General features: G+C 50.8%; 1 protein-coding gene across 1 annotated transcript; it reads left to right on the top strand.

The window, feature by feature from the left end:
• Positions 1-3,391: 3,391 nt before the first annotated feature.
• Positions 3,392-9,368, top strand: LOC149336260 (uncharacterized). Its single transcript, XM_089554686.1, has 3 exons — positions 3,392-3,524; positions 6,226-6,684; positions 7,771-9,368. The coding sequence occupies exons 1-3, from the start codon at positions 3,465-3,467 to the stop codon at positions 8,677-8,679; spliced, it is 1,428 nt and encodes a 475-aa protein (XP_089410812.1). The 5' UTR covers positions 3,392-3,464; the 3' UTR covers positions 8,680-9,368.
• Positions 9,369-13,575: the final 4,207 nt, after the last annotated feature.

Raw genomic sequence — 13,575 nt, forward strand, 5'->3', positions numbered from 1 at the left:
TGATCCAACCGAGGGTTCACGAACCGGAGGGCGGGTTTGCCGGTCGAACCCTTCAGCACGCCAGAATCTTACGGGGAGGCAATGAAGGCGTTGTTGGGAGCGCGCTAGAAGTACTCGGCTCCGGCGGATATCCTCGACAGAGGGCAGGCCACCACGCTCAGACGACTACAAACAGACACCTACCCAAGCAGAGCCATGTATCACAAAATGTGGCCGAACAGATACGCGAAAGAGTGCGTGTGGTGTGGGGGCTACGACGTACCACGCCACCTGGGGCTGCGAAAAAAGCCCTTTACTACCAAAAGTAAATAGCCCTAGTCTAGAGCAGTGAGAGGCCCTCCTGGCTGACTCCGACCCGAGCACACAGCTTATGCTGGTGACGAGGGCCAAGGCAGCGGCGGAGGCCAACGGGATCCTGGACTAGGGAAGACCGACCACTGAAGCTCCACATCTATCTATCCCCATCCACCTACTCCCTAACTCTTCCTTTTGAAAAAAAAAATAATAATAAATGTTTTCACTACTACTACCAACCGAACTCAAAGTTACGACAGGATCCGCGAGAGTCTGTGAGGACGAATTTAGAGTCGGGATGGAAGGCTGCGAGGGCGATCGACACCTCCTCCGCATGCGTTGAGTTGGGCGGTCTGAACGAGAGGCCGTCCACCTGTTTTCCCCCGTGTATGACTGCAGCCATGTACCATTCCCCCCTGTAGCGGTAGGGGCCTGCAATGTCGACCTAGAAGACGTGTTTCTTTGAAGCATAGTGGTGGTGCAGGGCATCCGCCCACGCCTGGCTCCGGCCATTAAGGTCCTCCTTGTTCATATTAGTCGGAAGGGGTCGAACGTATAGGGCGCGTTTCCACAGTTCGGGCACTCGAACCCGTTCCATGGTAGGGTGATCATGTTTGATATGTAACCGGTCCAAGAGGCAGCGACCGGACACGGTATGGGAGAGACGCTTGTATTGGTTCTCGATAGGTGTTCTCGAAGTTCTCGATAGGTGTTCACCACCCCCAACGCGAGGAGTCGCGCGTTGGAAGTGGAGATCGGGAGGTCGAGGGCTCTCTTGAAAATTTTGCGGAGTACAATCTCCAAGCAATCTTCGTCATGTTTCCGTAAGCGGAGGTAGGGAGTCGAGTACAGTACTCGATTAGTTACGAAGGCATGCGCGAGCCGCATCGCATCCTTGCTTAGCAACCCTCCTCGCTTATTGTTGGAAACGCGGCGAACCATTCGGCCCACCTGGTCGCCGACTTTGCGGAGTTTGGCAAGAGTTGCCTCTGTCTTACGATGTTGATTAATGAAAAGACCGAATATTCGAAGCTCCTTCGCTTCACGCACGGGGCCGCTTGCGAGAGAAAGCTGAACGGAGATTTTGCATTTCGAAGAAGATCGAATATGCACGAATTCAGACTTGGACGGGGAGCACTGGAGGCCGCAGTACGTGGCATAGCGGTCAACTGTGCTCGCCGGTGCTTGCAGGCATTCCTCCATCTCTCCTATGTTTCCCGTAGTGGCCAACATGGTGGCGTAGTGTCCCGAGGTCCCGTAGTGAACGCAGTCGCAGCGCCCTGCGGCGTGATGTAACCCGAAGTAACCTGGCAATTGTACCTCTGCATGGCTCTACATAGCCGACGCGACGCCGCCGCACCCCTTCTGATCTGCACGCTAACTTCGTGAAGGTAGTCGCCACTGTACCGCGGCCCGCACTCCGGTTTAAGGGTGTGTTTTCAACTGCCATCCCCGTATAAATCAATTTACTCCTGATAAACACTGCTGAGGACACGCCACTGCGTCTCACACCTAAAGGTCTCGCCGCGGTGGCACAGTGGTTATGGTGCTCGGCTGCTTGACCCAAAAGACGTGGGTTCGATCCCGGCCGCGGCGGCTGAATTTCTTTAGAGGAGAAATTCCAGAGGCCCGTGTACTGTGTGGTGTCAGTGCACGTTAAAGAACCCCAGGTGGTCGAAATTTCCTTAGCCTTCCACTACGGCGTCCCTCATAACCTGAGTCGCTTTGGGACTTTAAACCCCATAAACCAACCTGAAGAGAAAACCAGTTATGTTTTTAAAGCGAAAACTTTACTAGCCTCGTCGAACCAAGCTTGTCATCGGTGTGGTATACATTTGAGCTTCAAGTGGAGGAGTGGTGGTGTGTGAGCCACGTGACGTGCCACGTGACTAGCCTCAGCTGCAACCCCCCCGACGGACGAAGAGGTTGAGTCTAACCTGCCTTAGCAACACAGCATCAGCACGCATAACAAAGCATTTGCTTGCAGAACCGGGCTTAGCCGAGCTAAGCCGTGGCCATTTTTTTTAATGAGTGGAGTAGCCAGAGAGTAGAATCGTTTAATGCTTTCCGGTTCCCTTCCTCCAGCATCTAGACAGAGCTGCAACGTCACGTCCGCATTCTGTCCTTGTCTTAAAGTTGGCACTCCCAAAGCGCACACCAAACATGCAGTGAAGCTCGCTTTGATGGAGATAAGTTACGGAGGCTGTTACTGCCGAAAGCAGATTATACGGGCCAGGTAGTAAACGCTCTCGCTAACCAAGGTGAACACGAGCGTGAATTTGCACATGATTGTCAGGTGAGGTGTCAGTAATGTACACAGATCACGTTCGTTCTGCCTTCCAGCACTTCAGCCTAAAATACGGGCTTGAAGGGACACTGAGATCAAATTGAACTTGGCCTGTGTCCGTAGAATACAGCGCTTTAACAGCAAAGAGGCCACATTTGCCGAGAAAGAAGCTATTACAATCGAGAAAAACTGAGAAAAAAAACAATGCTGGTGTCTCCGTCACAGGTCGTCTGGGAGTCCACCCTTTACCGTCGAGTGGCTGAAGTCTGTAGAATCTGGCATCGACCGAAGCGAACCAGAGACACACAAGACAGAAAAGAAGAAAGAAAGATAAGAATTGGCGAAAATGAAGCGACGCCATCGTGGAGGCATTAATGAAACACGAAAAAAAAAGTGAACTGAGTCTGGTGGTTGTGGTGAAAAACATTTACCATCCATTAAACAGTTACAGGGAGGTGATCTCAAATCAATGCATTTCGATGGAGGCGAAACGCGAAAGACGCCCGTGTGCTGTGCGATGTCAGTGGGCGTTAAAGGGGCTCTGTGTTACTCTGTAGCAGCGTTCTGTAGCAGACGGTATGAATGGATGGAGCCTTCACTTTGAAACGCTTTGGCAGTAGCTGCCATCAAGCTCAGTATTATTTCTATTTATATTTTTTAATCAATCGTTCAAAAGATACCGTACTGTCTAGAAATACGCTTTTTAACATACTAATGCTATTGTCTTTTACGCAGTAGCTCATTTACAGCGACACACTGCGGCGGTGATTGGAAGATTGTCATCGTCTGCTTTGCCAGAAATTGAGCGCTGCGATCTGTTACGTTGCTGTTACCAACGTTTCATCTTCTTTTTCCCGTTCCCGTCAAGTAATATATCAACAGCATGGAAGCCAAGAGCATCGAAAGTGGCCCGTGCCTCTCTAGCGTCACGGACTTAAGCCAGGTACGACCTTTTCGTTGGCGTTTTAGTCGAGTACAAAAGCTGACTAGGACCGGGAAGTGCGTTGTGCGTCTCCGTAGTGAACTGTGCTGTCCGATTACAGTGCGGCTGTTTAAAATGTACTTATGTTTTCAGTACGAGAGAAACAGAATAATACGAATTTCGACTGCTTCTTTGGCTTGATCGAGGCGAACACTGACGCGATGGAAAACGTAGGAGCAGTGTGATAAATTGACTAGGATGCCTGCCGCTAGATGTGCAGAAATGTTGAGCAGTTAATACGGTGCAGGTTAGGACTGAGGAAACGAAAGAGCAAAACGTCAGAGTCAAGATCATCGGTGGAAATATGAAAGAAAATCATTTAAGGAAAAGACGAGTTGAGAGAGTGAGAGTGCATAACACCAGAGTCGCTGATGTTACGCCATAACAGCCATAAAATCAGTGTCCCTTATCGTGCGCTTTTTACCCCGCGTTTGTTCGTTGTTTAGGCCCAAAGCAGTGCGTACACAAGCGCAGCCTTGGCATTTGAAACTGGTGGCAGTCGTGGCTCGCGAGCGATGAGGATATGAAATCGCTGTAGCACACATGGTGTTAGTAGCGCTGTCTTCAGCTTGATAACAGACCCTTCAAAAACCCGCACCGTGCGCTCCCGCTCTACGGCGCGCCAGTTCCATCAGCGTGGGCCAGGCTGATAACCGTTCGATCGGAAAGTTTCGGGAAGTTCACGTGCACCTTCGTGTTCGCCTGAGTTTCTCGAGATCGGGAGTTACATGAATGCCATGCTTTACAGACAGGAGGTGTAGGAGAAAGAGGAAAAACTTCATTAAAGAAAGGGGAGTTGCGCGAGCTTATGGGTGAGGTCCTCATTCCAGCGCTCCACTGGCTTGAGCTGCCCTGCAGACCTGTTGTGTGAGGGTCCGTTGGTCGTCCAGGTTATCGCTCTTAAGCAGCGCCTCCCACTGCTCAAAAGATGTGTTCTCCTTCTGCTGACTGTTTGGTTTGGCCCCACATCCCCGCGAAATGCGGAAGAATGTAGGGCGGGCCTGGCACCAGGGAGGTGGTGGTGGTGGTGAAAAACATTTATAATACAATAAATACCGTGTTCTGCAACTTTATCGGCACAGGTTTGAAAAATTCTCCCGCCACAACCGTTGGCTCGTTCGTGGTGAAACTGCGCACAAAGCTTCCTTATTGTTGTCCGTTTTAAGGCATAGTAAGTATAAAAGTGGTACTTACTAGGTTTGGTCACGCGAGATGCGAAACAAGAAGCACCCGTGTTGAGATCGAGCCGCCGTCATCGAATTTCTGCCGAAAGATACTTGTGGCGCCATCTGGCATCGCTGAAGGAAAGCGCCGAGGCAAGCGCTGCAACGAGCGCGGCGGCTTGCTTTGAATGCGTCGTTCGGGCCATGTCGTCTGCAGAAATTCGATGACGGCGGCTCGATCTCAACACGGGTGCTTCTTGTTTCGCATCTCGCGTGACCAAACCTAGTAAGTACCACCTTTATACTTACTATGCCTTAAAACGGACAACAATAAAGAAGCTTTGTGCGCCGTTTCACCACAAACGAGCTAACGGTTGTGGCGGGAGAATTTTTCAAACCTGTGCCGATAAAGTTGCAGAACACGGTATTTACAGAGAGGTGATTGGGGTAGGCCCTATTGGCCCTTTCCCCTAACAATACTAGGTGGAGCCCCTATTCCGGGGCCCCATTGGCAAGCAACGCCGCCCGCGTCCGGTGAACCAAGGCCTTTTGGGTCTTTAGGTCCTGACAGCCGAGCAGGGCCGCCTCCCAGTCCTCTCTGGTGGGGTTGGGGTTGGGGGGGATAGATGGGTTTGACTGACACGCCCAAACCATGTGGAAGGTGTCAGCCACCTCCCCACAGAACTGGCACGCGCCATCAAAGGATGTATTGAAATGTTTAAGCACCGCCGGGCACAGTACAGTGTTAGTGAGAATTTTGATGAGGAGGCGCTCGTCAGCGCGATCCAGACCCTTACAAGGGGCCGGGTAGCGCCGGTGCTCCTCCTTGTAGTAATCGGTGATTTGTTTGAATGTAATGGCCAGATTGTCTGATTGGGAGTACCCTTCCAAGGACAGGGAGATAGCCCGGGGAGAGAGTGCGCGGGCGGCCTGATCGGGCACCAGGGAGAGGGGTCGGAGTGTAATGTTGGGTGTATGAGATGTAATCTACGGAAGTTTGGAAACGTGTTCGTCTGTATCTACCGCCAAGAGAAGGCATCTGGGGTGTCTTAATTTCCTATGAGGTGGAGGGAAGTGTCTCCGTTGAAGAGGCTGAAACTCGAGGCGTTCGTTATACCTGGAAGACAGAGGGGTAAAAGCGGGCACGGTTTATGGCCCCGCTCGGTTGATGATGCCTCGAGCCTTCTCGTTTCCCTCCAGTCCCTCGTGGCCTGAGGTCCAGGTGACCTTGGTGGTGCTTGATGAGGGGCGTAGTGCCCATGAGTTGGCTGACGTGCCCAGGAACTCGGCCTGTCAGGAAGTTTCGACACGCGTGTTATGAGTATCACATGAGCACTTTGGCCTTGGGACTCGTAATGCCTAATGGCAATGGCTACGGCGATGGTCTCCGCGGCCGCTGGTGTTTCGTCTCTTACAGAAGCAGCAGCGCAGTCTACATCCCGTTTGCGTAAGGGTTAACATAAGGCGTGACAACAGACAATTCCCGCCCCGCTTTGCAGGTTCGTCAGCTGGTCGAAAGATGGCGGCAGGCGCACAGCCAGCTGCGCTTCGAGTGCCAGCGGCAGCGCGACGAGCTCGTCCACATGGGCATGCACGAGCGCCTGTGCGAGGACAGCGAGAAGCTGCTGCGCAAGGAGAACGCGGCCCTCAAGGAGGCGCTGGCGCAGCACGCGGACGCCGCCGCCCGGCTCCGCAAGCTCAGGGTGGAGAGCGACGCCCTCAGGGAGGACCTGGACGACGCGAGGGCCTCGCTGTGCGCCGCCGCGCTGGAGCACGAGGCCAGGCTAGCCGAGCTGCGCCGACAGCTGGACTCCGAGATTGGGGCACGCAAGGAGGCCGAACTGAGGCTGGCCTCCGAGACCGCCGCCGCTGCCAGTCTGCGCGAGGAACTCGAGGCCCGCCGAGACGAGAACGGGTTGCTGGCGGCCGAGCTAGAAGAGTGCCGCAAGGAGCTCAAGGTGAGAAATAATGACATCATTTGATTGTAACGAAAGGAAAGGCGCAGTAACTGTCTCACTGTCGGTGGATGCCTCAGCCGCGCCAAGGGGGGAGGGAAGGAAGGAAGGAGTGAAAGAAGGAAGAAGGTTAATGATTAGTGAGGCCTAACCACCCACAGCGACTCAGGGTAAGAAGGAAGAAAGAGGTTGTTCTTCTAGTTAGTTAGTTAGTTAGTTCTAGTTATGAAAACTAGTTACGTTTCTGTAATTAGCAGAACAGCCACTGAGTCGAAGCGTTTAGTGCTTTCCAGCTCCCTTCCTCGAGACCTTAGACAGAGCTGCAACATCACGTCCGCGTTTTGTCGTCGTTTTAAAGTTGGTAATGCTACAGCGCATCAAGGTTATGCAGCGAAGCTCGCTTTGACGAAGACAGGTTTGCTTGCTTTCTTGTCGCACTCGGCCGTGTTACGGTTTGGTTTATGGGGGTTTAACGTCCCAAAGCGACTCAGACTATGATGGGCGCCGTAGTGAAGGGCTCCGGAAATTTCGACCACCTGAGGTTCTTTAACGTGCACCGACGTTGCACAGTACACGGGCCTATAGAATTTCGCCTCCATCGGAATTCGACCGCCGCTGCCGGAATCGAGCCCGCGTCTTTCGGGTCCATAACCACTGAGCCACCGCGGCGGCTAAACATGTACACCTCTATGATGCAGACGCCTGAAGTATTACGCTGTAAAGGCATACATAACCACGTACAGCGTGGGTCAAAAGTCTCGGGGCCACGTGCTCTGCTTTTGAGCCGTAATCTAGAAACCGAAAGGCCTCGAGAGGTGAGTTCGAGGGCCCACCTTTGCATACAGAGACTAAGAAATTTAGGAGTTGTCGTATGTGTCCCACAATGTGCCTGAAAGCAAACCATGCGTCCCGAAGACCTTTGACAAAGGCTGAGTTAATGTCGCTGTACCATGCATGCGCACAAAAGTGGCTACGCCTTTTCCGTTCTGTGCGTTATCTTCCGAGACGCACGTCTACTTACTGTTCTTTCCCAATGTACTCGTCTAGCAACGACTGCGCTCTTCTCTCGTTCGCATGCTGTGTGTGCAGGCGAAGGATCAGGAGCTCCGCTGCCAGCTCATCGCGGTCAGGCTCGAGCGCGACGAGGAGGTCGCCAGGATCCGGGGTCGCCTGGAGTGGCTCCAAACGTCGGGTCACGACGCCTGCCGAGAGAAGTCCGCCGCTCTGCAACAGGAGTTGGCGCGAGCGCACGACGAGATCGCCCGCCTCAAGGGGGACGGCTCGCCTCTGCAGTCACGGGCGCCTGCGCGGTCCAGCACCCTGTCTCTCACCCAGATACTGCAGAAGACTCCTGGGAAAGATTCTGCAAGGTCTTCGGAGAGCCCAGGACAGGGTCGCAGTACCAGCAGCGCTCATCTGAAGATATGTCCCAGGGCCTTGCCTGAAGATTGGCCTAATGACTCCGAGGTTGCTACTCGTGACAACCAACGGGACCTTGGCGGTAAGACTAGTGAGGATGAAGTCCAAGATGTCTACGCAAGTCCCGCCCAAGGACGTCCACCACTACAGGGCACCCCGAAGGCTGCTACTCCTGCTCCTGCTAGTAGAAGCTCCAGCGTGAGCTACAAGCCTGTGAGCGACGGAACCGTAGATTCTACTCGTGGGGCTCCAGACTACGGGGACATCAATGACCAAGAGCTACCGGCAGGAGACGTCGCCGAAAGTCCCGAACCGCGTGCTGCGAGAGGTTCGTTCAGGGTGAGCGACCTCCTCGCCATATCGGCGCAGCGCAGAGGAGCTCCTCGCTTGTTCGGCGCGGACAGAGGCCGCGAAGACGTCCTGAACCAGCCCGGAGAGCCAGGATGGCGCACGGTCCGCGGAGGCTCCGACGATGCTCCGGGTGCCGTGGTTCCTGAAACCCCGCCCCGTCCAGAAGCTAAGCCGAAGAAGAGAAAGCTCTGCTTGGAAGTGGACGACATGCTATTTGTCGACGCTTAACGGTACCAGCGGCATCTCTGGCTGCAGCTGATTCAACGACCCACCAGGAGATGTGGGGGTTCACTTTGTTCCGTCTACTTTTCTTTCTTCTTCTACTATGCTTTTTTTTTGCTATATTTAAATGACTGGCAAGCACTTTCCAGGACTGGGAAGCTATATACTTAAAGCCAGCAAGTGTATTATTCAGTCGTGTTGTCAGAACGCGCCGTATGTCTAGCTCGTTTCGTTAAATTTCCTTATATCCGTTGATTATACGTATGCCTCGTTGCAATAAAGAAAAAAAAAGGCAGCGAGAGAAGTTGAGTTATCTTTTCTTTCGCAGTTGCGTTCCAGCCGGTTTAATACATTTTTCCATTGCGGTCTGACCCTTCAGACCAGCGCAATCACAGCAAAACTGAGAGGTAGTTAAGAGGTCAGCTGACGCCAGCTTTCGCCCGTCTGATAACACTAACGCGAAAATGTTCACGTGTAATGACGCTTCTTCCAGAGCACACTTGCCGCGAACCCATCTCTCTGCAACAGTCTGTCATTTTTTTGTGCTCTGTTTGTTTTGTTTTGTCTTTTTTTTTGACATACCCTTCGGGTATTTAGTAGCCGGACGGACATGCCACATTTTCTCCGTTGCTTCGTCGTCTATAGGGCTAAATGAAAAGTATACAAGCAACGTGCAAGCATAGTTGCACCTTCAGTGTTTCGAATGCTGTGGGCTTAGAAATTAATTCATCGGGGGGGGGGGGGGGGGGGGGGCGGTACAGTCGAGAATAAGACGAAGGACGAAGCAAGAAGACTACACAGACGAGCGCTGACTCGGAGCTGAATTTTTTATTGAAAGGAGGAAAGATATATTCACAATAATCAATGTGGAAATACAGAGCAAAGAGCATTGGTCCAGCAAAATCAAGAAATCAAGATCAACAACAATCGCAACTCAATCATGGCGAAGTCCGATCAAAGGTCTACTTCTTACCCCCCCTGAAAACCCAAGTAAAAAAAATCAAGAATTATCTAAATATGATAACATCAACTAACGCCAATGAAGGCTGGCTGACACACTGTGCTCCTTTCAATAAAAAATTCAGTTTCGAGTCAGCGCTCGTCTGTGTAGTCTTCTTGCTTCGTCTTGTTCGTGCTGTACACCCCACGATGAATTATTACCAACTCGCCCAGCTATACATCCTTCTTTTAGAAATTAATGACTACATACCTTCGAAATAAGCGCTCCTTGGGCGTCGCCGTATGACTCGCTGGATTGCTGTGCGCACTATCAGATGCACAAAGTACTTCAGCACACTTCAGCAAGCAATATGGTGACGCCCAGGTTGGAAAGGTGTTCCGCCGGTTACAGCTGAAGAACGAAGTGGCAAATGCTCCCAAAGGAGGTCTCCCAACCAATGGCGTCGACCTGTTGTCATGACGTCACAGTCAACCGTCTTGCCTGCCACCGTGGTGTCGTATGACCGCGACGCCATGACAACAGGTTGACACCTATGGATGAATGGCTTCTTTAAGGTGCATCTGTCGCTGCTTTATTGAGTTCTATCCGCTTATAGCGGTCACTAGTCTGAAGCTACGTGCTGTAAGTTCGCCTGCGTTGCTTCAAGCTGCGCCTATCTTTCATGCCGCAAAGCGACAATCACAGCCAAACTTGCAGCTTGAGTGTCATTGGCGCGATTTGAAAAACAAACAAACGAACTAGCAAATACGCATTTACAAGAGGTGTACGTTTTTTTTATTGCCAATAAAGCACAATAAAGCATTCTTTGTTCCCTCTAGTTGTAATTTCAGATGTCATTGGTGCCACTTTTCTCCAGCCTGCGGTTTGAATGCGTTGTGTGTACAACGAGAGACATGGTATAGGCGGGGATACAAGCGTTGGCACACGGAGTCAGCGCTATTGCGCGTGCGTAAGAGGCCATGCTTATGAGCAGACCTTGCATCTGAGCAAATGACTAAATTTGCATTTATGACCTAAGCGTCTGTATTTTTCACCACGCAAACTTTTTCGAAATAAAAGGAAGCAGTCTGCAGAAACTTTCAATTGGGAGAGTGACTGTCTCAATTGAGGAGGGTCGAACGGAAAACTGCCTCACCGGCGAGGTTGTGATTGTGTCATCCATGTGGGCTTCAAGGTGAGGCTCTGGTTAGGGAGGTGTACAGCCATTGCCGTCACTGCTTCATGCTCGGGAAATTCCTGGCAGGCTTTCTGAATATTATTGCGGAGTAGGAGATTTTAACGCACATGGAAGTCGCCGGCCAGAATTTATTCGCTCTGCGTATGTCAGGTGTTAAACCGACGTCTAACAACTCACTAAACAAGCCATCGCAGAACCCCACAGCACCGCGAATATGAGAGAGACACGAGAAACTCTGTCAGTCAAGAACGTTTATTCTTTATCCTCTCTTTAATTTTTTTTCTTTGCAGAGTCTGCTTGACATGCAGACTTGTTCAGCAATGATTGCCAGAAATATCGGTCTTGTCAAAGCTTCGGCTTTGACAGGGCGTCAGCCGCTGATAAGAGCGGCGGCCGTTCACTTCGCCACGGTCAGCGAGCACGCTCCGTTTGCTCGAAACGTCGTTGGGAGCGCTGCGATATGGCAGCGCACGAGCGCAGTCATGTGGTATTCATATTTCTCGGGCTTTCTTTAGATACCGGAAAAAAGGACCCCGTTGGAGATACGATGCTAGAATAAACTAGATCGGTTGTTTCTAAACCTGATCTACAACCTAACGTAACGCTCTTGGCACTAAAATTAATATTTGAAAATTTGCATAATTCATCTTAGTTAATTAACTAGTTAACCAGAATATAAGAAATATTCTGAGGAGCGCCACATGATGGCAAACATGTTTATCGTTGGCTTCAGCGGGCTGCGGTTTACCGTTTTTTTTTTTTTAAATCATTGGTTCAAGTTACGTGAAACACCCTGTATACGGCCCTGTGTCCGTAATTTCGCGGATTAAGGCGAAGATTCGAAGGCGAATGTACCGAACGCGCGTGGTCGAGAGGCATACTGCCCATTGGAGTAATCAACAATACGATTGTGGACATCACCCTCATTTTGTTATGCCATCATCAACCTTCATTCCATTTGCCCTTTCCTCCTCTTCCCTTTCCCCAATGCGGAGTAGCAGGCCAGAGCCATGTTACCACTGGCCAACCACTCCTCATTTTCCTCTCATTAAAATTCATTTCTCTCTCTCTAACAATACGATCACATTCAAGTTTTCAGTGTTAGCAATGTGCGCTAAGTGCAGCGGCTAAGGAGTTTGATTTTAGTTAATTAGAAAAGTGAGGAAAGCAATTTACTTGCACTTTGTGTTCTCTAGGTTTCGTAACCTTAGTGTGAAAGCGGCTTTTTCGTACTGCTTATTGTGTGTTCTTGAAAAAAAAAAAAAATTGGAAGGTCTTGCTTTCAACCCCCCACATATGTGAGCTTCGACCAGAGCTCTATGCCGCTTTGTTTTCTGGCTGTTTATGCTATTTTGAAATCTCTGGGGTAGAACCACGAAGTGTACACTCTAAACAGAAAGCAGTAAAAAGAGAGTAAGCCGTCCTCTAGCGCACTGCCTTTTACCCAATGGCCATTAAAACTCCCTTGGACGTCGTGCGGATGTTCAGGATGTCTGCAGGACGTCCAAGGGACGTTCGGTGCCCATCGGGAGCTTACTCCCTTTTTACTCCCATGTAGGCGTATTAATGTTTAGAGTGATATAGTTGACTGTTCCTTAAAGATGATGACAGTCACGTTCGTAATGTAACATACGTCGCATTGAAAGCTCCCAATTAATTTTCGCTGCCTGACGTTTTTCGACGTATATAAAATTATCCATACACAGGCTTTTCGCACTTCACACCCGTCAAAACGCGCCCGTGAGAGCTGGGAATCTCGTGTTCATAAGCATAAAGGGGCAGCCACTGAATCAGCATCGTGTGTGGTCGTGAATGAGCGACTGGCCGTTTTATTCGGCAACAATATGCCCGTAGCACCGCGCGCAGACTGCCGTTACTAAATCTGCCACGGCCAGACCTATTTTGAGTAGCACAATTACTCCATTTCAGAGAGAATCCGTGAAAAAACACCTGCGTTTTGGTACGTACCTTTCACTCCGCGAGTACAATGTCTTTCACAAGTCAGTGCGCTTGCAGGCTTTTCAGAAAACGGCTCGCTTAGCAATAGCGACATTAGGCGTGAACCGGGCAGGCTACGGCAGCAGATGCATCGACTATGACACAGCTGTGTGCGCAGTGGTTGTTTATTGTGTCAGATTCAAAAACTTCTATGTAAGGCACAATCGTTGGTCGCCACAAATATTTCGGCAGCATCTGTAAACAACCAATTCGACGTTAATGCCAGTTATCGTACTGTATGAGTGTAAACAGCGAAGATACAGTGCGAACAGTCTAGACAGTGCCAATATTTACTTTGTAATTTTTCTGGGATGTCCGCATTTCTGTTAGATATGCTTGTTTGCTTTATAGGCGCCAGGAAAGTCGAAATAGGTTGCATTACCTCTTATTTATTTTCAATAAGCATTTCACTGATCTCAAATCCTGGACCAATGGTTTGTTTGCCGCTTCAAACGTAACATTGGTGCATTTCTGTAGTTGTCGCGACGTAAACTCATTTTTCTAAGCCCTACAACGTGAAAACTCTTTATTCTTGCCCTTCGAATCTTCGCGCAAGTCACCACGTCGGAGCTATAGAACAAGCACTAGCAAACCCGACCTCTCTTAAGTAGTGCGTGGGCTTTCCAGTGACGTCACCGCGCTAGCAGACGACAGCGGCGAAGTAGCGTCGGGAGGCGCGCCGCTAACAGTAAGCGCCGCGAGATGTCGCCACGCTCCCTCTTTCGAAAATCACCGGGGCCACAGCAGCAGACGAGAAGGGGGCGGA

The sequence above is a fragment of the Amblyomma mixtum genome, chromosome 7 (genome assembly GCF_055824585.1).
Source record: "Amblyomma mixtum isolate Tamu chromosome 7, ASM5582458v1, whole genome shotgun sequence".
NCBI classification, from domain to species: Eukaryota; Metazoa; Arthropoda; class Arachnida; order Ixodida; family Ixodidae; genus Amblyomma; species Amblyomma mixtum.

Excerpts from the sequence above, each read along its gene's own strand:
- LOC149336260 (XM_089554686.1), top strand. The coding sequence starts at position 3,465 with ATGGAAGCCAAGAGCATCGAAAGTGGCCCGTGCCTCTCTAGCGTCACG. Across the intron at positions 3,525-6,225 it reads GCGTCACGGACTTAAGCCAG|GTTCGTCAGCTGGTCGAAAG; the intron begins GTACGACCTTTT and ends CCCGCTTTGCAG. Across the intron at positions 6,685-7,770 it reads AGTGCCGCAAGGAGCTCAAG|GCGAAGGATCAGGAGCTCCG; the intron begins GTGAGAAATAAT and ends CTGTGTGTGCAG.